The following is a 26,304-nucleotide window of genomic DNA, read 5'->3' as shown; positions in this document are numbered from 1 at the left end:
TGGGTTTCTGGTTTTTCACCCTGAGAACTGGTCTCATGAAGCTGGTTCGAACCGGTACGGTGTTTAAAACTGGGTTAGATAGCTGGTAAAAAACAGATTTACAGCCTGGAGATATATAAACAACATAATCACAGAGTAAGAAACACCTGGAATAAATATACAAACATTAAAGCTCAATTTAGATTTTTTTTTTTACATTCTTTCTGACGCTGTTGATCCTCCGTACAACAAGGTCAGGAAAGGCCACCAATAAATTCAGATTTTTAGCTTTTGGTTCCTCAACACATCATGGCCACCTGTTGTTTCCTTTGTTCAGATATTAAAGGAGCTGTTTTCAAGTTTTGTTATTGCCAGTGTTAGCATTAGCTCACTAACACCAATGCTAACTCCTTCTATCAAAGTTATTGATAGCGTGCTAACCAACTAGCCTCTACATATCACCTAATGACGACAACTCATGTAGCTATTAATGCACTTTAATTTTTTACGTTTTATGTTTCTTTACATTCTTTTGAAGCTGTTTAAGTCACTCAAATGTTGCGCTTTTAGCTACATTTTGTTGGAAGTTTTACTATCGCTACATAGCCAGCAACAGTAGGCCTAGCATTAGCGTTAGAGAGTTTAGCATCAAACTTCATCAACATCTGTTTCCTGATAAAACAAAAACAAATTCTTAGTGAAGTTAGCATGCTAACTTAGCACTCACTCACTCACTACATCCTCCAATCAGCACCAAGAACTTATGGCCTAGTTTGTTATTAAAGGCGCTATGTGTAAGTTTTTGCTATTTCTACATCGCTAATGTTAGCATTTGCAGTAGCATATCTTCATTCACCAACATCTGTCTCCAGAGGTGGAAACAAACACACACCACTCACGTCTTTTCTGAGGTTAGCATCCTAACTAGCTAACCAGTGGCAGGGAAAAACCAAAACATAGGATACAACACAAACAGCTGTTGATAGGATTGATGATTGATCAGGATTGGTTTTCTGATTCCACTATAGGCTATTAACAGTTAAAAACAGCTGTTTTTATTTTTTTTTTGCTGTGAGTCGACATGAAAACATGTTTTGGTCCAGTAAATATCAGCTGTCAGGTCAGAGAGAGGTCAGAGTCTATGATGTGGACAATCAGATGGATGCTACTTTAGCATTAGCATCTTGTTTTTACTGTGGCTACACAAAAAGTCAGTTGTTAGCGGCTTCCTAAAAATGTCACATGATGCGACTTTAGCCGATAATAAATTCAGGATTCCTGCATTTTTCCTGCAATATGATTGGTCAGTAGTAGTCGTTGAATAGAGCGAACCAGCTTCATGAATCCAGAACACCTGAGTTATAAACCCAAAGGGAGCTGCTGCTAACGTGCTAAGATGCTAACCCAGGTAAACGTCACCTCGCGGTCCACAGCTCAGAGAGACAAGACACATGTAGCCATGACGATGATGATGATGATGATGGCGGTGGCGGTGGCGGTGGTAGTGGTAGTGATGAAGATGATGGTTAAGGTGATGGGGACAGGTAAAAGGAGGATGATTAGATTAGCAAGCAGTGGTGAGTAGCTATTAAGTGCAGCACAGGTAACATGTCTGAGTGTCAGTGCATCGGGTCAGTTCAGCCGGTAAAGGGTTAATCAGGCCCCGCCCCCAGTCTGGGCCTCGGGGGGCCGGATCACATCCTGCGACGTGATTGGTTAGTTAAGATGGAGGACGTGGACGTGGACATAGCTAGGGCGTGGACGGACGTGATGAAGGCCTGGATATCTGACTCCCTCCTCCTCCTCCTCCTCCTCCTCCTCCTCTTCCTCCTCCAGGTGCGTCGTCAAGGGAACGAGGGACGAGAGATGAGGTCACTTCCTGTTAGAAAAGTGAAGCTTTCTTCTTCATCTCGTTCCGTCTCCACAGGGAGAGGCGGTCGAACTCGGCGATCGGCATCTTGAAGATCTCCTGGAACTGCTCCGTGGACAGGTGTCTCTGAGAGGGGGAGGGGAGGAGGAGAGGAGAGGAGGAGGGGATGGAGGAAGAGAGAGAGAGAAGGTGGGAGGAGAGGAGGAGGAAGAGAAGAAACAGGAGAAGGAAGGAAGAGGAGGAAGGGAGGAATAGGAGGGGAAATGAAGAGAAGAAGGAAGAGGATGAGGAGAAGGGGGAGGGGAGGAGAGAGGAGGAGAGGGGAGGAGGAGGATGAAGTGGGATGAGGAGGAAGGAAGGGGTAGGAGGGGGAAGAAAGAGGAGGAGAGAAGGAGGAAGAAATAGGGAGTGGAAGAAAGGGGGGAGACAGGAGATGGAAGAGAATAAGAAAGGAGGAGATGAGGAGAGGATGGGGGAGAGGAGGAGGAGAAAGAAGAAGAAAGAGGAGGAGGAAGAGAGAGGGAGAAGGCAGGAGGAGAGGAAGATAAGAAAAGAGGAAGAGGAGGAGGTAAAGAAGAGTGGAAGAGGGGAGATGAGAAGAAACGGGAGGAGGAGGAGCAGAGAAAGAGCAGGAGAAAGGAGGAGAGGAGGAAGGGGGGAGGTAGGAGGGGGAAGGAAGAGAAGAAGAAAGATGAGGAGAGAAGGAGGGGGAGAGGAAGGAGACAGAGGAGGAGACAGGAGATAGAAAGGAAGAAATAGGAGGAGGAGGGGAAGAGCAGAGGAAGAGAGGTAAGAGAAGAAACAGGAGGAGGGAGGAGAGAGGGGAGAAGGAAGAGGAGGAGAAAGGGAGGAGGAGGGGAGGAAGAAAGAGGGGGAGACAGGAGATGGAGGAGGTAGAAAGGAAGAAAGAGGAGAAGGAAGAGAAGAAGAAAGAGGAAGATGAGGGAAAGATGGAGAAGAAGAAGAGAAAAGTGGAAAAAGAGAAGGAGAAGAAGGAAGAGAGAGGGAGAAGGCGGGAGGAGAGGAGGAGGAAGAGAAGAAAAAGAGGAGGAGGAGGTGAAGAAGAGAGGAAGAAGGGAGATGAGAAGAAACGGGAGGAGGAGCAGAGAGAGAGAGCAGGAAAAAAGGAGGAGAGGAGGAAGGGAGGGGTGGGAGGGGGAAGGAAGAGAAGGAGAAAGAGGAGGAGGGGAGAGGAAGGAGAAAGAGGAGGAGGAGATAGAAAGGAAGAAATACGAGGAGGAGAGGAAGAGCAGAGGAAAAGAGGTAAGAGAAGAAACAGGAGGAGGAGGAGGATGAGAGGATGGTGGGGGGAAAGAGGAGGAGGAGGAGGAGGAGAGAAAAAGAAAAGTGGAGAGGAGGAGGTGAGGAGAGGATGGTGGGGGGAAGAGGAGGAGGAGGGGAGATAGGAGAGAGAGAAAAAGGTGGGATCAGGGGACGAGGAAGAGAAGAAACAGGAGGAGGAGAAGGAAGGAAGAGGAGGAAGGAAGAGAAGAAGAAAGAGGAGGAGAGAAGGAGGAAGAAATAGGGAGTGGAAGAGGAGAGGACGAGAGGTAAGAGAAGAAACAGGAGGAGGGAGCAGGGAGGGGAGAAGGAAGAGAAGGAGAAAAGGGGGAGAGGAGGAAAAAAAGAAGGGGAGACAGGAGATGGAAGAGAATAAGAAAGAGGAGGAGGAGGAGAGAGAGGAGGAGGGAAGCGGAGAGGGGATAAGGAAGGGAGGAGGAGGTAGAAAGGAAGAAATAGGAGGAGGAGGGGAAGAGGAGAGGAATAAAGGTAAGAAAAGAAACAGGAGGAGGGAGGAGAGAGGGGAGAAGGAAGAGGAGGAGAAAAGGGAAAAGGAGGGGGAGGGGAGGAAGAAAGGGGGGGAGACAGGAGATGGAAGAGAATAAGAAAGAGGAGGAGGAGAGAAGGAGGAGAAGAGAACAAAGGAGGAAGGCGAGGTAAAGATGGAGGAGAAGAGTCAGGTCATTTTGATCAGTGTCAACTACAATCAGTAGTGAGACGAGCTGCTTCTCTTCACTCTCTCTGACAGCAGCAGCATTAAACACACACACACACACACACACACACACACACACACACACACACACACACACACACACACACACACACAGACACACACACACACACACACACACACACACACACACACAGACACACACACAGACACACACACACACACACACACACACACACACACACACACACCTCCAGTCGAGTGCGGTCGACTCCCGGCGGCAGCTTACAGCGCCCTCTGTGGGTCACAACCAGAGCTTCATAGGGATGAACCTGAAGAGAAGAACAGCAGAGTTACATCATTACAGCTCCTTCAGAATAAAGGTAGATGTTTGTATTAAAGCTCCTTCAGAATAAAGGTAGATATTTCTATTAAAGCTCCTTCAGAATAAAGGCAGATGTTTGTATTAAAGCTCCTTCAGAATAAAGGTAGATGTTTGTGTTAAAGCTCCTTCAGAATAAAGGTAGATGTTTGTAGTAAAGCTCCTTCAGAATAAAGGTAGATATTTCTATTAAAGCTCCTTCAGAATAAAGGCAGATGTTTGTATTAAAGCTCCTTCAGAATAAAGGTAGATGTTTGTATTATAACTCCTTCAGAATAAAGGTAGATGTTTGTAGTAAAGCTCCTTCAGAATGAAGGTAGATGTTTGTAGTAAAGCTCCTTCAGAATAAAGGTAGATATTTCTATTAAAGCTCCTTCAGAATAAAGGTAGATGTTTCTATTAAAGCTCCTTCATAATAAAGGTAGATGTTTGTGTAAAAGCTCCTTCAGAATAAAGGTAGATGTTTGTATTATAGCTACTTCAGAATAAAGGTAGATGTTTCTATTAAAGCTCCTTCAGAATAAAGGTAGATGTTTGTGTAAAAGCTCCTTCAGAATAAAGGTAGATGTTTGTATTAAAGCTCCTTCAGAATAAAGGCAGATGTTCGTATTATAGCTCCTTCAGAATAAAGGTAGATGTTTGTATTATAGCTCCTTCAGAATAAAGGTGGATGTTTCTATTAAAGCTCCTTCAGAATAAAAGCAGATATTTCTATTAAAGCTCCTTCAGAATAAAGGTAGATGTTTGTGTTAAAGCTCCTTCAGAATAAAGGTGGATATTTGTATTAAAGCTCCTTCAGAATAAAGGTAGATGTTTGTATTATAGCTCCTTCAGAATAAAGGTGGATGTTTCTATTAAAGCTCCTTCAGAATAAAAGCAGATGTTTCTATTAAAGCTCCTTCAGAATAAAGGTAGATGTTTGTGTTAAAGCTCCTTCAGAATAAAGGTGGATATTTGTATTAAAGCTCCTTCAGAATAAAGGTAGATGTTTGTGTTAAAGCTCCTTCAGAATAAAGGTAGATGTTTGTGTTAAAGCTCCTTCAGAATAAAGGTAGATGTTTGTATTAAAGCTCCTTCAGAATAAAGGTAGATGTTTGTGTTAAAGCTCCTTCAGAATAAAGGTATATGTTTGTGTTAAAGCTCCTTCAGAATAAAGGTAGATGTTTGTACTAATGCTTCAGAATAAAGGTAGATGTTAGTATTAAAGCTCCTTCAGAATAAAGGTAGACGTTTCTATTAAAGCTCCTTCAGAATAAAGGTAGATGTTTGTATTGAAGCTCCTTCAGAATAAAGGTAGATGTTTGGATTAAAGCTCCTTCAGAATAAAGGTAGATGTTTGTATTAAAGCTCCTTCAGAATAAAGGTAGATGTTTGTATTAAAGCTCCTTCAAAATAAAGGTAGATATTTCTATTAAAGCTCCTTCAGAATAAAGGTAGATGTTTGTATTAAAGCTCCTTCAGAATAAAGGTAGATGTTTGTGTTAAAGCTCCTTCAGAATAAAGGTGGATATTTCTAATAAAACTCCTTCAGAATAAAGGTGGATATTTCTAATAAAACTCCTTCAGAATAAAGGTAGATGTTTGTATTAAAGCTCCTTCAGAATAAAGGTAGATGTTTGTATTAAAGCTCCTTCAAAATAAAGGTAGATGTTTCTATTACACCATGTCTAGTGTGACTTTGTGATGTCACAGTGAGGCTTCTTCACCTTCTGCTCCAGGATACTGGGCAGAGAGTTTCCTCTGTCCATCCTCTCCCTCCGAGCTTCGCCGTTCTACACAAACACAAACACAAACTGTGTTAACAAAGTGTCTAAAAACCTGGTGAACACAAATGCATCACATTAAAACACACACACACACACACACTCACCTGAGCAGCTGTGAAGACACGTCGACAGGAAGTAGAAACGTCAGGAAATGAAAAACACAACAGTAAGAGTGAGTTCCTCCACAAGAGAAAATAGTCCCTGACTGATGCTAAGCTACGCTAAGCTAAGCTACGCTAAGCTAAGCTACGCTCCTACCTGAAGGTCCTTTATCTGCTTCTGTGGAGAATTCAGCTGACTGCATCTACACAGGAGACACAACAACACGTCACCACAGGTTCAGCACAACGTAAATACGTATGTGTGTAAGACATATATTTATCATCGATCAATTGATTTTTCATATTTAAAGGACAATTCCGGGCAAATTCAATTGGTCTAACTGTCAGAGCAAAACGACACTTTTAATATAAGGCTGAAAAACCACCCCTCAAAATGAAGCAATATTAATATATTGTACATTTTCTGAATCCATGGAGTCCTGTGAGTATTCTAGTGCTGGTGTTTTGTGTCTCTGACATTCCTTGATGTCACAGGACCAAACGAAAGTACATGATTTTGGCGGAAATAGTGCAAAAATGTGTGTGATTAAAAGTTTGAAGAGCTCTGGTGACCACTGTAAGTGTCATACATATTCACAAGAGCTGTTTCCATCCCTCAAAGCCACAGACAGCGTCAGATGGCGACTCAAACATGCACCCAAAAGTTTGTTTACTTCAAGCAAGCCCAGAGTTGATATTCCTGTGTTTATGACACAAACGGGAGCTTCCGACTGCACCTGAACACACCGAGCGTCAACTTGGGTCTCGACTCCGCCAGACTTTGAATTAGATCTAGTTTTACAAACATGTCGGCTTGCTTGATGTAAAAAAAACTTCTTGGTGCATGTTTGAGTCGCCATCTGACGCTGTCTGTGGCTTTGAGGGATGGAAACAGCCTAAGCAGCAGAGGAACTTCAATCCGCTCCCATTCATTGTTGCCGTGGCGATGCGGGGACAGACACAACTACCGCAAAAAAGGAGCAATTAAACTGAAAATCTTCAGATTCCTTCTTTTAGACCTAAAATATTATAGGAAAATGCAGCCCCGAGTTGAATTTACCCGGAATTGTCCTTTAACTATTATTAGTCCTGACTCACTCTGGTCAAACCTGAACGTGACGGAGACTTTGAAGCATTCGCCGACAAACCTGCAGGTAGAAACACACAGGTAGCAGTTAGTGTGTGTGTGAGTTTGTGTTTATGTGTGTGTGTGTTTGCATGTGTGTGTGCAGGGCCGTTGTATAGGGGAGAAAGGTGGTGATAATTCTAGGGGCCCAGCGCCCAGTGGGGCCCATAAAAAACCCCAGTAGCCTAATCTTTGTATGACTGATTTATTCTGCGTAAGACCCTGACTAATACTCATAGTACACTGTAAAAACTCAACATCTTTCCAAGAATATTTGTCTTATTTCTTGTCCAAATGTCTCATTTCTAGTCAAAACTAATCTCTTTCCACTTAAAATAAGACTCATCACCTAAAAATTTACTTGTTTTTAGATAATTTTCACTTAAATTCACAATAAATAGAAAAATCTGCCAGTGAAAGTAAGTTTTTTGTGCTTGTAATAAGGAAGAAAAACTTGCTCCACTATCAGATTTTTTCTACTTATTCCAAGTGAAAATCTGCTTGAAAGAAGTAAAAAGTGTCTAAAAACAAGCTACTTTTAATATGATGTGTCTTATTTTAAGTAGAATGAGATTTGTTTTGACTAGAAATGACATTTTCACTAGAAATAAGACAAATATTTTTGCTAAGATACTTGAGTTTTTGCAGTGTAATGCTGCATTAGCATCAAAACAAAGAAGGCTAAATAAAAAACGATAATACATACGTAGTCTAAGAAAAAAAAAAGGAAAAGTTAGGGGGAGGGGCCCACTTTAGTATTCTTTAAGGGGGTCCAGAATTCCTAGCAACGGCCCTGTGTGTGTGTGTGTGTGTGTGTGTGTGTGTGTGTGTCTCACTCGTGTGCATGTGTGTTCTGTCGGGCAGCGACTGCGTCTTCCTCCGGTACTGAACGGCCTTCTCCTCCTTCTCTTTCTCCTCCTTCAGGATCAGACGGCCCAGGTTGGACTTGATCTGGAGGAGACACACATACATGTGATGATGTCATGACGACTTTTACCCACATGACCTCATTACTTAAAGGGATAGTTCGACATTTTGGCAAATCCTCCATAATCCCTATAGTCATAGCAGTAGGTTTATTATACCTTTAATTATCGGTTGTGACCTGCACATTCACCACACTATGAAATAAACATGTAAAATTACGAGACAGAGTTGTTTTAGAGGGAAATGCAGCCGGAACTACATTCCAGACACGGCTGCTGCTGGGCGGAGGGATTTCAAAAGCGCAAGTAATTCCGAGTATTTGTTTCATGTGTCATAATTAGGGATTTTTCTTGGTGCGATTATTCATAGTATTACGATTATTACGCATTAAATCATTTCACAACACTATGAATGTATAAAATCAAATATAGTCAAAATATAATTACACTACTTATTATATACACTAAATATTCTAAGTAGCTGTTAATATAGGACCAAGTTACACATACGGTTGTTGTGTAACTTTGTTTTTGTTCCGTGTGTGTTGCGCTGATCTGCCGACGTGGTTCCGACATCATCTTTTTTGCAAAGCGACGCTATCAAGGAACCTTTACGATTAAATAATTGTCACGTTTAATAACGCGATTAATTGTGAAAACAAGTAATCGTGACAGTCCTAGTCGTAATGTTACATAATGTTATATGATTATCTCATAGTGTGGTGAATGTGCAGGTCACAACTTGTCCACCAGAGCGTTGTGGAGTTGTTGGATTGTGTATTTGATGAGTTTGATGAGGGACAGGGGTCATAATAATATAATAAAAGGTGATGAACCTACTGCTATGACTATAGGGGTTATGGTGAGAGGAGAATTTGACTAAAATGTTGAACTGTCCCTTTAAGGCGGAGGTGGCGGGGTCTCTCTCACCTTCTCCAGCTCCTGCTCCTGCAGCGTCTTGGCTTCTTCCGTCAGGTCCTCGAACTCGTCTTCCTCCTCCAGCTTCTTCTTGTTCCACTCGATCTCTGCAGGAGGTCGAGGTGCAGCGTTAGCTCCGCCCACAGACACACAACCTCACCCTGTGTGTGTGTGAGTGTGTGTGTGTGTGTGTGTGTGTGTGTGTGTGTGTGTGTGTTACCCATGGAGGCCAGCGAGGGGGGGCAGGGCCAGTACTCGGTCTCGATCTTGGACGGCTGGTTTGGATCTGGAGGCTGAGCTGCGGGGAACTTGGCCGTCTTGATGGCGCTGCTGCCGTCCAGGTGTTTCACATCTGCAGAGACGCAGAGGACAGGAAGTGACGCGGCAGGTAAACAAACAAAACAAACAAACAAACAAACAAACACACAGACAAACAACCCTCAGATGACCCCTCAATGTTTACCACCATGGACAAAAATGTCCACCTACAGTCAGGGCCGTTGCTAGAAATTCTGGGCCCCCTTAAAGAATACTAAAGTGGGCCCCTCCCCCTAACTTTTCCTTTTTTTTTCTTAGACTACGTATGTATTATCATTTTTTATTTAGCCTTCTTTGTTTTGATGCTAATGCAGCAGTACACTGCAAAAACCCAAGTATCTTACCAAGAATATTTGTCTTATTTCTAGTCAAAATGTCATTTCTAGTCAAAACAAATATCATTATACTTAAAATAAGACACATCATATTAAAAGTAGCTTGTTTTTAGACACTTTTTACTTCTTTCAAGCAGATTTTCACTTGAAATAAGTAGAAAAAATCTGACAGTGGAGCAAGTTTTTCTTCCTTATTACAAGCACAAAAAACTTACTTTCACTGGCAGATTTTTCTACTTATTTCAAGTGAAAATTAGTTTGAAACAAGTGAAAATGATCTAAAGACAAGTTAATTTTTAGGTAATGAGTCTTATTTTAAGTGGAAAGAGATTAGTTTTGACTAGAAATGAGACATTTGGACAAGAAATAAGACAAATATTCTTGGAAAGATGTTGAGTTTTTACAGTGTACTATGAGTATTAGTCAGGGTCTTACACAGAATAAATCAGTCATACAAAGATTAGACTACTGGGGTTTTTTATGGGCCCCACTGGGCGCTGGGCCCCTAGAATTATCATCACCTTTCTCCCCTATACAACGGCCCTGAGAGACATTTAACATCAGTTACCCCCAAACTATTTGTGATACATAATAAGGCTGGGTCTTGACTAAACATGAAAATCACTCCTTTTTTTAAATTTTTTTTTTATTCCTGTCTATATTCTGAAGGTTTTTCACAGAGGGGATTGTTGATATATCATTCATACAACATTTTATTCCAAAAAAACAAAAACAAAAAAAGCTAAATTTGATTTTTATTTTTTAGGGCTGGTGACAGTATTTTCTCATTTACAGAGTGATAAAAAGAGATATCCAAAATCCTTCTCTGGAAAAACTTCTGACTCTAATATGTCAACAAAATAAAACAAGAATTTTGAAAGGGGCTTTATTTATTATTGTTCAGATTTCTGTTCTGGAAATGTATGCAAATTAGCGCATATTTCATTAGATATTGCCTCATTTACATATTTAAACATAAAATTGGACAAAACTTGTAATACAAAAAATATTTGTCTTAATGTGAGTGATAAACTTGGGAAGTTTCATGGTGATATCTGTTAGTTAAAATTTTTTTTACCTTGAAATACATTGAAAAACCCATAGGCGGAGGTGGACGAAGGGTCATGGATGTTGTAAAAATTCATTACGGGTCCAAAATATGGACTTTCATTCTGAAACTCGGGACATCCAGAGTTTACCCAAAGATAAACCTCCTTGCCAAAAATGAGGCCCCAGTGACCTTTCATTTGACCGTGGGGAGTTGGGAAAGTGTGAGAGGTGGAGGAGTGTGAGCTCACCCTGTTGGTAGATGGGAGGTTTCCTGTAGATGTTGGTTCCATTATCTGGGAATGAGAGTACGGAGGCTCAGGAGGGTCAGTACGGACATGAAGCTGAGTTTGACAGTTGATGTGTGTGTGTGTGTGTGTGTGACCTGGTCTGTGGAAGTGCTGCATGCTGGCACTGATCTTCCGTCCTGCGTTGAGCTGCAGCGTCGATCCTCCAGGTGAACCGCTCTCACTCTCCGCTCGCTCACTCTCCGCTCGACGAGCCTTCACCTGACACACACACACACACACACAGTAATGTAACTAAATTGTATTTGATTACTGTGGTATATTATCCTCAACTTAGGTTAGTTCAGGCCAATTTAAATCTGAAGGACGATATAGGAACTTCATTTACTGATGAGTGACAGTTTATATTCAAATAGAATCAATATAAATGAGTGCAGATGTTATAAGAGAAAAAGATGCATATATACGTATTTACAGCATATATAAAGATGTTGGATTAGGTGTTTAGTAATCTAATAGATGAGATAATGAGAGACTCTTGTGAAATGTACCCTGGGAAAAAGTGTTATTTGTTATTCACCCTTTTCCTGTGAGGCACTATTTTTGAGGATACTTTATGTATGTTTATGTTAGCCTTGTCAAGTGGTTGAATGCAGGATTGTAAATTCTATAGGTTAGATCCGGTCTTTAGTTCCTGTTTTTTTTTGTCCATGACTATTCTGGTCATCTTTCTGTTGGGAGAAGGTGGAGTTTTGGGAGTTAGAAAGCATATAGTATAAGGTTAGGGCTTTGAGCCAAAGAGAGAGATCTCACATTGGCACCAGAGATGCTCCAAGATTCGACATTTTTGTGACAATGGGCCTCATTCACGAACCGTTCTTAAGAACAAATTTGTTCTTAAGTCCTACTTACGAAGTTTTTACGAAGATTGTGGCATTCATGAATGTTTTCTTATCCAGAATTTGTTCTTAACTAAGAACAAAATCTAAGAACAGTCAGGAGTATACTTACGCACTTTTAGGTGCTGAGACTTCTGCAAAAATAACCGATTATAGCGTTTTCTTCTGTTCTGCAGTTGTATGACATTATATGATTTGAATAAGAATTATTTTCTTATCTTTTATGATGTTTTTAATAATCATATATAATATTAATTGACAAATCATTGCAGTCTCTTATAGACACTTAATTCATATCATATCTTTTTTTTTTTTGGGGGGGGGGGGCATACAGCTGCCGATATGATTTTTTTTTTTCCTAATTGCGGGCTGCAACAGTGCACTTACTGTAAGTGTTCACACTACACACAACTGTTTTTTTTTTCATATGTGATAATATGATGATATTTATGATGGCACACGTGAGAGTGTGGTCTCTCTGATAACAACCGAAGAGCTGCATCCACTGCTGACGCTACTAAATATAGCCTAAATATAAAAATATAAACTAAATATAAGCCTTTGTTTGTTTCTTAGTTTCATTCCTGCCACAGTAGCGCCACTTCACTACTTAAGTTCTTTTTACGTTTGGAGTCTGGTGCTCCCTCCCAGATTTTCATTTGAGCATTTCAACTTTCTTTCTCACTTCACCTTCTCTGCTCAGTGCCTGTGGGTGCTGTTTGCACACGGCTCTGCAGTCTCATGCCCTTTTACGGGCATTGATGGGGCCGTTACCTATGCTAATCCTATGTTAATTAGACTCACCTGGCACACGCCCTCAATTTACGAGGAGATGGCATTCATCAAGTAGGAACACAGCTGCGAACAATTCTGAGGCTTACGAACGCGTTGATGAATCTGACGTAGGGTTTTCTTAAGGAACCTCTTAAGAACAACTTAAGAAAGAATCTAAGAAGGTTCTTAAGAAGATATTGGTGAATGAGGCCCATTGTTCTTTTTTTTTATAATAAACTCTTTTTTCACTACAAGAAGAGACGTGTCAGAGGTGATCACTTCTTCTCATCAACACATCACATTACATTTTCATTACTTTTCACATTTTAAGACTTGATAGTGTGTGAACCCTTCTTTGCACTGCACTTTGATGTTTCGACCTTTGAGCCAATCACAAGCGTCGGTACCCAGCTCGCAGTTTTGGAAGGAGGATGTTGACATGAACTTTTTTTTTTTGATTTTGCAGCGATTTTTCAAATATAACTAAAATTGTATTTATGGAAATGTCCAAAAGCAGCTGTAATTTAATTACACATTTTCCCCCAGTAATGTAACGGGTTACAATTATTTTGTAACAGATATACAGGTGCATCTCAATAAATTAGAATATCATGGAAAAGTTTATTTATATCATTATGTAATTCAGTTCAAAAGGTGAAACTAATACACTATAGAGATCCATTACACACAGAATGAAACATTTCATGTCTTTATATATTTAATTTATTTTAATTGTAATGAGTTTGTCTTAAATTTAATGAAGACTTCAAATGTATCTCAAAAAAATGGAATATTATAAAAGAAAAATTGACTTTTCATTGATATTCTATCTAGTTTATTGAGAAGCAGCTGTGTGTGTTGTAGTTCTCTAACCCTACACAGAATGAAACATTTCATGTCTTTTAATTGTAGTGATTATGTCTTACATTTAATTAATTCAGTATCTCAAAAAATTGAATTTTACATATCTAAATGTTGGCTTTCTGAAAAGTTTGCCCATCTATATGCACTCAATACTTAGTGGGGCTGTTTAAATGGACTTTTCATTGATATTCTACAGTAGTTTATTGAGAAGCAGCTGTGTTAGTGTAGTTCTCCTCGTGTCCAGCAGGTGGAGCTGTGACTGTGACTCAGAATGAAACTGAAACTGAACTGAACTGTGTCTCAGCACTTTTCTTTTTCTTCCTCCTCCTCCTCTTCCTCTTCTTCTTTTTCTGTGGAAAATAAAACCGTCTCATATTTCCTCTCTGACTCGTTCATGAGCGGCGGAGACGATGATGTCACGTCGTCCTCTCACAGAGACACCGTCTGTCTGTCTGTCTGTCTGTCCTCGGCGCCGCAGAATACCACGGTCAGTAAATGTCACACGGACAAAGCGTTGACTTCAGCCTGACCCCACACAGAGGTCACAGAGGTCACGGAGGTCACAGAGGTCACGGAGCTGGACGGACGCTAAGATCCCGCTCTATTGTTTTCTATTATATTTCCATTATGATCACGACACTGTGCTCATCTCCTGGTCTCCATCAGCTGTCGTCATGGAGACAGTTGTGACAAACATCAGCGAACATCTGGAGTGGCTCTGCTGACCATGAGCTGTGGCTGAAAGGACGCGTTCAAGAACCTTCACACTCAGGTTGGAGAAACAGTTGAGTCGTAATAAATAAACTCAACCTGGTCTTCATGTTGATCAGGTTGAATTTTCTCTTTTTTTTTTTGGTTTGTTTTAGTTTTTTGTCACAAAATTTAAAGGGATAGTTCACCCAGAATTGAAATTTCTCTCTCGGGTCTCGGCGTAGCAGTGCATGTCCATATAACGGTTGCAAATGGATACCAACTGTCTTCGTAACAAAAAGACACACCAAAAAACATCCAAATCCCCCATGCTGTTCGTATGTAATGTCCCTCTTGTATTGAAGCCCCGAAATGCGAAATTGTCCCGAAAAACATTAAATAAGTCTATAGTCTAAGTCTATGACGAACCGGGACAATTTCGTATTTCGGGGCTTCAATACAGGACGGACATTACATACGAGCAGCATGGAGGTATTTGGATGTTTTTTGGTGTGTCTCTTTGTTACGGAGACAGTTGGTATCCATTTGCAACCGTTATATGAACATGCACTGCTACGCCGAGACCCCCTGTAACTCAGAGAAGCCACGGAGGAATCTGAAACTTCTCCCAGCCCTTAGTCCACATGAGGGGGAGGAGATAATGAGTGAAATTTCAATTTTGGGTGAACTATCCCTATAATCAAAGTTTGAGACGTAAAAACGCTGTAGAGTAAATATTTGGACGACCTGGAGCTGATTCATGTTATAAAGTTAATATTATTTATTATATTTATATTATATCTGACTCTCTGCTCTCATGTTTTTTTGTTTCATAAAGTTAAACAGTGAATTTGAGGTGAAGCAGGTGAGTCTTACCTCAGGAGACCTGGTGGGGGAGGTGGAGGGGGGAGAGAGAGAGCGCTGCAGAGAGAAAGAGTTGATGGTCGTCAGGTTCAGTTTGTTGATCAAATATTCTTTTTTTTTTTTTAAGGTGAGACACGACAGGTGAAAAGGGTAAAAAATAGGTATCACCATGAAACTACCCAAGTTTATCACTTACATTATGACAATTATCTTTTGTATTACAAGTTTTGTCAAATCTTAAAGGGATAGTTGAACATTTTGTCAAATCGGCCCATTGCCATAATCCCTATAGTCATAGCAGTAGGTTCGTTACCTTTAATTGTCGGTGCAAGCTATTTTTAGAACGGCGGAGCAGAGCCGTGAGCTGCTCAGAGCTACGCTACGGAGGCTCATTATGGGATTTCTTGGTTTCCCTCATCATCAAACTCATCAAATACACAATCCAACTACTCCACAACGCTCTGGTGGACAAGTTGTGACCTGCACATTCACCACGCTATGAGATAATAACACAACGTTACCAGACAGAGTTGTTTTAGAGGGAAATTCATGCAAAACTGCTGATGCGCGTTGCCTTCAGGGACAGTTTTTCATCAAGCAGTCTCTGTATTTACCTCTAAAACAACTCTGTGTGGTAACGTTGTGTTATTATCTCATAGTGTGGTGAATGTGCAGGTCACAACTTGTCCACCAGAGCGTTGTGGAGTTGTTGGATTGTGTATTTGATGAGTTTGATGAGGGAAACCAAGAAATCCCATGAGCCTCCGAAGCGTAGCTCTGAGCAGCTCACGGCTCTGCTCCGCCGTTCTAAAAATAGCTTGCACCGACAATTAAAGGTAACGAACCTACTGCTATGACTATAGGGATTATGGCAATGGGCCAATTTGACAAAACGTTGAACTATCCCTTTAAGGAAGCTAAATAGCCCAAAATTGATCAGTGTGTGTGACGTGTGTGTGTGTGTGTGTGTGTGTGTGTGTGTGTGTGTGTGTGTGTGTGTGTACCTCTCTGCGGGGCGGGTCCAGGGGGGAGAAGGTGAGGTGAGGCTGGTAGGTCATCAGGTCCGGTCTCTCCACCTGCAGGATGGCTTTGTCTCTGGGCAGCGCAGCCAAGTCCCTGTAGCCCACCACCTGGTCGTTGACCCGGGCCTGACGCACACACACACACACACACACACACACACACACACAGACAGATGACAGGTCAGTGTGTGTGTCAGTGTATGTGTGTTGTGTGTGTAGTAGTAGTCGTACCATGATGCCTGTAGCCGGAGACCCCGGAGCGCTGGGGTTCCTGGAGGAAGGAGGGAGGTTGACTGGAGTGACCCGTCCCTCCACCTGACACACACACACACACACACACACAATTATTATTGAGTTGTAATATAAGTTATGAATGAGTGTGTGCGTGCATGTGTGTAGTAAGGATGTCACGATTATAAATTTTCTTGGTACGATTATTGTCAGAGTAATAATCACGGTGTTATGATTATCACAATTATTCTGCATTAATTAATTGCACAACACTATGAACGTATAAAATCAAATATAGTCAAAAAATAATTACATTACTTTATTAACACAAAATATTTAAAGTATCTATTAATATATTACCAATTATTAATCCCCAGGGGAAGTGTTTGAAATATTCAGGTTATAAATTGTCATATACCAAATGTTTACGTATCTTTTTTTTTTTTTTTTTTAAATACAAATGACACACTAACATTTAAATTCCTTCCAATTCAATGTTACATTAGTTAAATGGACCAGTATCTAAACATTTACCTTTATTCTATATAATATATACTGTATATATCTGCCAATATGGTTCCGACATAATGTTTTTTTTGGAAGTAACGGTATTTGGGAAACTTTACGATTAATTAATTGTGGCGTTTAATACAACGATTAATTGTGAAAACAAGTAATCGTGACATCTCTATGTGTGTGTGTGATTGCTCACCTTCTGCATGGCTGGAGAGAAACCTTCCTCCCTCTGTCTGTCTGTGACCTGCTGCAGAAACAACAGACAGACGATGATGACGATGAAGATGAAGATTTGATTTGATTTATTTAGCACATAGTCAATTACAACATCCATAAAATAAAGTAAAACAAACAAGAAAAGTACGGAAGCGTATTGCAATCACTTGAAAAGAGTAATTTATCTTCTGCTCTGTTTTTCGAGGTAATTTTTTTCTGTTTTTCTGGCTATTTTTTTCCCTGTTTTTTTTTGAGTAATTTTTTCTGTTTTTCATGCAAATTTTTTTCTTTGAGATATTTCGAAATCTCACGAGAACATCCAACCTGCAAGACTCCCATCTATGGTGACTCCTGCTCCGCACATACGCCCCGTCTTCAACTTTCTATACCGTACCGGGTCAATTAAGGCATGTGATTAGTTACACACAGCCAGGGTATGATACTCCTGTTATGTTTTAGACTTTATCCTTCTATTGTAAGCCTGTTGCTCAATGTAGCAGGGAAGGAGTAGACCATAGACTGTATATAAATGAGGAACAGACGAAAAACAGCAAAAATTACTCAAAAAAACAGGGACAAAAAATAGTCAGAAAAACACAAAAAAACAACACTGGGAGCTTCCGCTACAAACAAGCTTAAAATATAGACTTATTTAATTTTTTTCGGAACAATTTCTCATGTCGGGGCTTCAATACCAGAGGGACATTACAGATGATCACTATGGAGGTATTTGGATGTTTTTTGGTGTGTCTGTTTGTTACGAAGACAGTTGGTATCCATTTGCAACCGTCATATGGACATGCACTGCTGCACGGAGACCCCCTGTAACTCAGAGAAGCCACGGAGGACTCTGAAACTTCTCCCAGCCCTTAGTCCACATGAGGGTGAGTAGATAATGGGTGAAATTTGAATTTTGGGTGAACTATCCCTTTAAAAAGCTGATTCGAGTTTGAGTTTGAGTTTAAAGAAAGTGAGGAGGAAGTGAATTCCATATCTTGGAAGGAACCTCTGTAGGAAATCCGTTCTCGATTGTAGCTGATAGCTACTGCTTTACGGGTTGAAAAATTATAAAATTGTTTGTTTGTGGAAAATAAATTGTGAAACAAGGAAGGAAGAGGATGAAGATGATGATGATGATGATGAAGATGAAGAGGATGATGATGAAGATGAAGAGGATGATGAAGATGATGATGCAATAGCCATTAAACCCCGGGATCTGATCTGATCTGAGCTTCAGCAGGATTTTTTTCATGAACGAGACAACGAGAATGACTCATTGAGATCAGAGTTACAAGGTCTGGTCGTTACACACACACACACACACACACACACACACACACACACACACACACACACACACACACACACACACACACACACACACACACACACACATATACACACACAGACACACAAACAACAACAAAGACACAAAGAGACACAAACTGCTGACGTCGAGTTCGGACACAGTTCAGTCGCAAAGAGAGAAAAAAATCTTTGCTCAGATCAAATGATCCTGAATCAGACTCCGGAGGGGGAGGGGGGAGGAGTGTGTGTGTGTGTGTGTGTGTGTGTGTGTGTGTGTGTGTGTGTGTGTGGGTGTGTGTGTGTGTGTGTGTGTGTGTGTGTGGGGGGGGGGGGGTGGGTTGGATGAGGACAAGGAGACACAACAAGAAACAAGACACAGACCAGACTGTGTGTGTGTGTGTGAAGCACAGGAAACACACCTTGTACCTAAACAACATGAGAGCTGAGGATGTAAGAGCTACACTTCCTCCTTCTCCCCCCCCCATGTGGTGACTTCTCTTTCATCACCCCCCTCCCCTCCCCCTCTTCCTCCTCCATCACCATAGTCTTCCTCCCTCCCCCTCCTCCTCCCCTCCTGTTTATCAGCTCACCCAGTCGGACCAACGCCCTGCAGCTCCTCAGCGACTCCTGTGGTTACACCCCCCCCTCAAGAGAGTTAGGTAATAGAGCAGAGCTACAGACCTACAGCTAAACAAAGGTGTAAGAATCAAATCCAGCCAATAAAACATGATCGTGTGAACTGGTCAAGCCCGTTTTTATATAGTTGGTTCAACATATAAAGGGAGAAAAACACACAAAAAAACTCCTGGGTCATTTCTTTAACCCAATTTCTGGGTTCAAGAAGCGTAACATATTTTCTGGGTTATAGAGCTGATATTTTAACCCAATTCTTGGGTTGTTTGGGTTATATACAATTCCTAGGTAACCCATTTTCTGGGTTAGACATAACTCCTAGGTTATTTCTTTACCCCAATTTCTAGGTTGCGTTGTGTTGTGTTATGTTAAATTATGGGTTATTTTTCAGAGCATAACATATGTTCTGGGTTATACTGTGGAACCCAGGAAGAATAGTCCTTACCAAGGTGAGGACTAATGGGGATCCATAATAAAAACTAAAACTCATATATTAACCTAATTCTTGGGTTGTTTGGGTTATATACAATTCCTGGGTAACCCATTTACTGGGTTACACACTAAAAACTCCTGGGTTATTTCTTTAACCCAATTTCTGGGTTGCTTTGTGTTGGGTTAAAAATTATGGGTTATTTTCTCAGAGCGTAACATATTTTCTGGGTTATAGAGCTCATATTTTAACCTAATTCTTGGGTTGTTTGAGTTATATACATTTCCTGGGTAACCCATTTTCTGGGTTAGACACTAAAAACTCCTGGGTTATTTCTTTAACCCAATTTCTGGGTTGCTTGTGTTGGGTTAAAATTATGGGTTATTTTTCAGAGCGTAACCCATTTTCTGGGTTATAAACACATTTATAATATAAACAATGACATGTCTGGTGTTTGCCTGCCTTTGCCTGTATTCTTGGACGTTGTTTTTTGTGTTTTTCCCCTAACTGGATTTGGCCGCCTACCTGTGTACGACTTTGTCTGCAGTAGTAAAGGAGTTATCTTTGCTAACTGTTGGTTCATTCATCTGCTCGTGAATCTGAGGTTCATTCAAAAGTGTTACAGGAGGACTTTTGCCTCTAGAGTCTGATCAGTCCAGACCATGGAGACACAGAGCAGCACCAGTATCTGATGATAAATACGTATGATGAAAGATTTATTGACTGAAATAAGGCAAACTGAATAGTAACCTGAGGTCAGCATCGAACCCTGCTCTGCTCAATACACGGTGTTTCCCACACATTCATTTATTCGTGGCGGCCCACCACAAAAGAATTACGTCCGCCACGAATAGATTTTTCTTTTTTTTCGGCAGCGCAATCTCGTTCATTCATCTCCACATAGCGCAGCTCCATATTGGCATTCTCTCTCTCTCACACACACACACACACACACACACACAGAGAAGCGTGCACGCATGATAGCAGTGCGCGGTAAAAAGCGAAACCGATCGCATCCAAATCTTTAATTAAAAAATAACCCATGTTGGGTCTCGGTTGAAATAACCCAGAAAGTAGTTGGTCCCTTTTTAACCCAAGTGTTGGGTTAAAAATACCCTATTATGGGTTATTTTTGGCCCAGGAGTTTTTAGTGTGTATCATTCTTTATCATTCGTCCTCTTGAGTTTCCTGGCTGATAGTTTGTTAGTAGCTGGAGGTAAAGCTACAGAGAGGAGGCCACAGAAATGATCTGAACTGAGAACTGATCGGCTTTTCTCTCTGAATCAGATTTGGTCTTTACATTGTATTAATAACAAGGTGTGTTGTTATGTTCATACAGTAGCTGCCTGAATCACACATTGTCATTAGTTGATCTGCCTGGTGAGAAACCGCTACACACTAGTGACAAGTTGTGTTAAGTTGTGTTAAAATAAATGAATAATAAAGGCAGTTGGCCGCCGGCTCGTGTGTGTGTGGGGGCTTTTACAGAGCGTCAGGCTACAGAGCAACAGTTGATCCCTCAGGGCCACCATAGTTTTTGGATATTATTAGACTGAGATGATCTTGTGTCGGGTCGAGCTACTGGATAAAAACAAGCTGCAGATTTAGTCCTCGTCCACATGGAAACAAGAGCTTCTCCTAAAACAACCTTTTCCTTTTGAATAAGCCTGTGCATATTCTCATTTGTCCAGGTCATAGTATCTCAAAGGAGTTTTCAATCGAAAGCAACTGGACTTGGTTATTTGTCTAGGAAGACATTTCACCTCTCATCCAAGAGGCTTCTTTTGAATAGGTTTTCTATAAACTTCACATTGTTTCCAGGAATATACACTGCTCAAAAAAATAAAGGGAACACTTAAACAACACATTGTAACTCCAAGTATATCACACCCATGTGAAATCAACCTGGGATGATCATTTTTATGTTATTTTGTTCTCAACACACTCTACTATATATTGAATAACGATTTTAAACTGCAATATTTCATTAATTGAGATCTAAGATGTGTTGTTTAAGTGTTCCCTTTATTTTTTTTTTCGAGCAGTGTATAATATTGTTGTTGTTACGTCCATAGACTATGTACTATACAACGTCTAGAGATGACAGGTGAGAGCAATGGGCGTATGATGTCATTGTTTCACAAAAGATCAGTTTTGGGCGTCTAAATGAAAACGCTGGGGCGGCGTTTTCAGATTTCTCCACTCTGGGACCCGTTTCCAAAAAAATACAGTTTTCACGCCTCCACCAAAACGTTGTTTCTGTCTGGACGAAACGGCAAAACGATAAAAAAGACTTATGCTGATTCATTGAAACCAGTTTCCATGTATCGACTGACCACGCCCACTCAGGAAACAGGAAGTGTGAACCACTCAGAACCATTAGCTGTTGCTGTTGCAGTTCTCCAGTCAGTCGCCATCTGACCTCTTGACCTCTGACCCTCAGGTGCAGTCAGTGTGTGTGTGAACTGTGCTGAGGGAACATTATTGATTTAAGGCCACATCATTAAAGGTATAATGTGTAGGATTAATTCCCCCCATCTAGCGGTGCGGTTGCATATCTGAACGTATTCTTGATGTTGCATTCACGTGAAATGGGGCAGAGGTCAGACAGACAACAGACGCTGCATGTAACAGGATAAACAAGCGTCTATGTAAACAAGTGGTCCGCCAGCACGAGGCAAAACAATACAGGCGTGACAATATGTTGTCATGGTGATGTGGTATTGTTTTACCGTCTTTCTCTGGTGGAGTAAAATGACATCCGGTTGGTTTTGCCGACGGCCGTCTGCCTGACTGCGCCTGAATGCAACACCAGTGCCTCCGTCCTTCCTCACACTACACAGTGGTGACAGTTTTAACAGGCCGAGCCCACAGCTCCGCTCAGTTTCCGTGGTTACCTAAATACCTACGGTCACGATGCAACATGGCCGCCTCGGTTCGGTGCGTCGGCCACTTATGTATTTGTAACGACTTGTAACAACTCATTCTAAGGAACCAGAAAGCTTTACTTTGGATGCAGGTGTGATTTGAAGCAATATTTGATTTTTGCTAATAAAAAGCCAAATAAGTTACATACTGGGGCTTTAACATCTGTATGAACATCTGTATTTTCTCTTCACATGAACCGTTACAGGTACGAGGAGCACACGATGCCTGATCAACGTTTAATTAACGTTTGATTAACGAGCAGAGACGATATTTGATGTTTTAACGTGGACATTTTTGGAACCAAACGTCCTCCATATTGTTTTTATCCTCACTTCACTTCCTGTGTGTTGCATTCACTGACCCCTTTAGGTCATCAGACCTTTTATTATTTTTTTTACTTGATGCATCACAGTGAAATATTAATGCACTAAAGTGATCATCAGACCTGCCAATCACAGGAGGATTGATGATGATGATGATGATGATGATATATGTTTATATATATATTTTATATGATAAAACCAGAAGCAGCAGCAGCAGAATAAAGTGAAGCAGCAGCCGAGTTAATGATCCGAGTCTCTGAGGATCATGTGACCGGCAGCTGCCTGAGTGCTGCACGTCTGATAGTCTTATCACCCAGAGCTTTTAACTGCCACTCTGTCAATGGAGCTGAGCCCTGTGTGTGTGTGTGTCGTCCATTAGCTCACACACACACACACACACACACACACACACACACACACACACACACACACACACACACACACACACACACTCACACAAAGATGATTTAAACACAGCTCACTCTCATTTTTCTTCCTCTGCAGCGTCACAGAGAATTTGTTTTTCTTCTTAAAGCTGCAGCTGATCATCAATAATCATCTTCATTATTGCCTCTAGTCAATTATTATTGGTGATTATTTGTTCAGTTCAGTTTGTTCAACGTCTTTAAACATCCCTGTTTAGTTTTTTTTGGTTTATTGTGAAACATTCAGAGGAATCTGGAAATATCAACATCCTCAATAACTGATCAATTATTATTATTAGTTATAAGTTTTAGATCCTCATCATCATCACATTATTGAGCAGCAGGATGAGGAAGCAGCGCATGATCACAATATTCATCATTATACTGTGTAGCCTAACAAAAAGATTTTTTGCTTCTGTCTTAAAGGAACAGGACGTGGATTTATTGATTGGAAATTAATCTGCATGCTATTTCTGATCATTGATTAACTGGTTTTGAATTTCAGCCTCAAACATGTGAAGATTTTCTGTTTTTCTTAGTGTTTTATCCTCTAATATAGTATCACATATCACATCATATCATATCATATCATATCATATCATATCATATCATGTCTCGTTCTGGCCTATTGTCCAGACGCACATGAGCCTTCCTTCTGCTCTCTTATAATAACATTAAACGTCTCCAGATGTTGAACAGCAGCTGGTTCCTGCTTCTTTCTCTCCTCTGATCATTTATAGTTTTATTTTGCTTCTGTTTCCTGTCACAGTGAGGTGAAAAAAATTAAAATAAAGATACTCCTGGTTGACCAGAAGCTCGCTGTGGATTCTGGGTAATTAACAGAACCATTTTATATATATATATATAGGCTATATAATATATAAGATTGGTGGTTATAATAATAACAACAATGGTAATATTTAATCTGCTCTCGGATCAGTGGAGACCTGCATGTGCGCTCTATCTAATTATAATAAGGCTGCGCGCACGAAATCCCGGGAGCTCAGGCCTCAGATAAACATGATGATGAATGATGATGATGATGGTGGTGTTGGTGTTTTTATCAGAGATGAAAATGAAGACGATAATGATGATGATGAAGATGAAGAGGAAGGTTTTCGTCGTCGTTTCGTTAACGCACCGTGTGGCCTTCACTGTCCTCCGCCTCGGGGTAGCGAAGGAGAGGGAGCGGACGGAGACAAGTGCGTCTGCGTCTGGAAACACCGCGCGGCTCAGAGGAGGAGGTGGAGGGAGAGGAGGGAGGGGAGGGGAGGAGGGGGGATAATAAAACAGCGGCCGGTTCGATTCCGATGTGAAGAAGAGGAGAAGCGAAGAGGAAGAAGATGAAGAAAAAGAAGAATCGGCTCTTTCTTACCTCCAAACGGCGACGCGGTGAGGAGAAATCAGTGAGGCTGTGAAGGCTGAGGAGGTCCGGCCGGACGCATCCAGGAGAGACGGTGACGCTCCTCGGTGGAGAGGAGGGAGGGAGGGAGGGAGGGAGGAGGAGGAGGAGGAAGGGTAGAGGAGGAGGAGGAGGAGGAGGAGGAGGAGGAGGAGGTGTTATGAGATGGGGCTGCTGCTGCTGCTGCTGCTGCTGTTGGGACAGGAGGTTCATGAAGGTGGAGGAGGAGGAGGAGGAGGAGGAGGAAGGGGGGGTCTGGTCTGGTTTCCTGTTGCTCCAACAATCACCAAGAAAAAAAAACAAAATCCTCACATTCCTCCTGCACCAAAAATACAGCGTTGTGACGTCACGGTGTCCAGTTAATGATATGAAAAATAAATGACGTTTCCACAAGCAACTGGTTCCAATATTAGCCTAAATGTTAGTATATTCACTGTTTGACACGACACATCTGTAATCCATAATAAAACTGATCGATCTATATGTAACTTTGAACTAAATTTGATTTTATACATGAAAAATGCAGCATTCATATGTTTATAAAACGTGGACGTGCAGTTAGGCTAATTACTCAATGTTTTTATTCTATACAAACACATGAATGGAAACAAAAGTAAACAACACTAATTAAGGAGGAAAACACTGTTTGATGATGATACAAATATGAACAAAGGAAGAAACAACACAAAACAAAAACAAAACAGTTTTGTCATTAAATTAAAAGGCATAAAAATGAAATGTAGGTAATAAAACAGTAATAACACTCGTTGTACTTAGTAATTATTCAATCAACTCAAACTAAACAACAACTACTGAGAACCAGAGATATTACTGTAACATCCAGTTTTAAATCTGGCACTGGCCCTTTAAATACGTGACGTCACCAAGGTGTCAAAAAAAGGGAGAGTACAGAGAGTAAGAAAGAACAAGATGGTTCCCTGTGTCTGTCGTCCGTAGACTGCCGTGCCTTATACAGTTAGAAACGTTTCTATGGAGAAAATTAACCACAACAAGTGAGAAATGTCGTTAATTAAACACCTAAACTAAAGAGCGGTGTTAGCTTAGCACTTAGCATGACTCAACACCCGCTAATATCAGTTTTTTGGTTGTTTTTTTTTTAAATAATAGGCTATCAGCTCACATTTTGACATTTTTATGTGATAAAATACTCACATATCTTTGGATAGGCTATATTAGCTAAAATTTATTTTCGTTTTTAGAGCCTATTTTGTGACATTTTTCATGCTAATTGTTTTGAAGGCTAGGCTAACTGTGCTAATGTTAGCCGCCCGTTAACTACGACGGAGACACAATGATGTAGCCTATGTTGGTGTAAAATTTCAAATATTTGGCTATAAAACCTGGAGTTTATGTAGCTAGGCCTACAAAGCATCCGCTGTTTCATATTTGTCTATATTTATGATGCTTTTGTACTTTGTTTGGACAATGTATTATTTGGTTTTACAAACTATGACATAAAATTAGACAACATTTTTGTTTCTTTCTAATCTCATCATCATATTGTTGGCCAAGTTTTATATCCATGATGTGTTAGACCCTCTTTTTGTATCATTAAAGGTGTACAGAAATGGCCGTTTGTCCTGTTTGTCGCGCCGAGTTGTCACGAGTTGCCACACGAGTTTACCCGAGTAAGGAAAACGAATTTGATTGGTCGTTATCGAGCGGGCGGGATATTCAATGTTTGGGGCGAGTGTGTGTGTGTGTGTGTCTCAGACGTTTGATTGACGGATGACGGATCCAATATCAGTGGCTGATGAATCGTGTGCAGGCTGACGTATAATCCGTGCG

At 41.0% G+C, this 26,304-nt stretch overlaps 1 protein-coding gene across 2 annotated transcripts; it reads right to left on the bottom strand.

Moving 5' to 3' along the window:
• Nucleotides 1-1,037: 1,037 nt before the first annotated feature.
• On the bottom strand, nucleotides 1,038-24,491 carry dmtn (dematin actin binding protein). 2 transcript variants are annotated; one of them, XM_085792651.1, is made up of 15 exons: nucleotides 24,469-24,491; nucleotides 17,027-17,077; nucleotides 16,315-16,398; nucleotides 16,066-16,209; nucleotides 15,074-15,118; nucleotides 11,108-11,231; nucleotides 10,974-11,018; nucleotides 9,243-9,374; nucleotides 9,035-9,129; nucleotides 8,015-8,129; nucleotides 7,151-7,200; nucleotides 6,202-6,255; nucleotides 5,892-5,957; nucleotides 4,055-4,135; nucleotides 1,038-1,975 (listed from the first exon to the last, which is right to left on the bottom strand). In XM_085792651.1, the coding sequence occupies exons 2-15, from the start codon at nucleotides 17,033-17,035 to the stop codon at nucleotides 1,862-1,864; spliced, it is 1,158 nt and encodes a 385-aa protein (XP_085648777.1). In that variant the 5' UTR covers nucleotides 17,036-17,077; nucleotides 24,469-24,491; the 3' UTR covers nucleotides 1,038-1,861. The 2 variants fall into 2 exon arrangements, with proteins under 2 accessions (XP_085648777.1, XP_085648776.1); XM_085792650.1 differs by lacking the exon at nucleotides 24,469-24,491 and adding an exon at nucleotides 24,235-24,256.
• Nucleotides 24,492-26,304: the final 1,813 nt, after the last annotated feature.

This window comes from Trachurus japonicus, chromosome 12 (assembly GCF_045865225.1).
Source record: "Trachurus japonicus isolate A0001 chromosome 12, Traja_1.0".
Lineage (NCBI taxonomy): Eukaryota > Metazoa > Chordata > Actinopteri > Carangiformes > Carangidae > Trachurus > Trachurus japonicus.
This window is presented reverse-complemented; position numbering and strand designations above follow the sequence as displayed.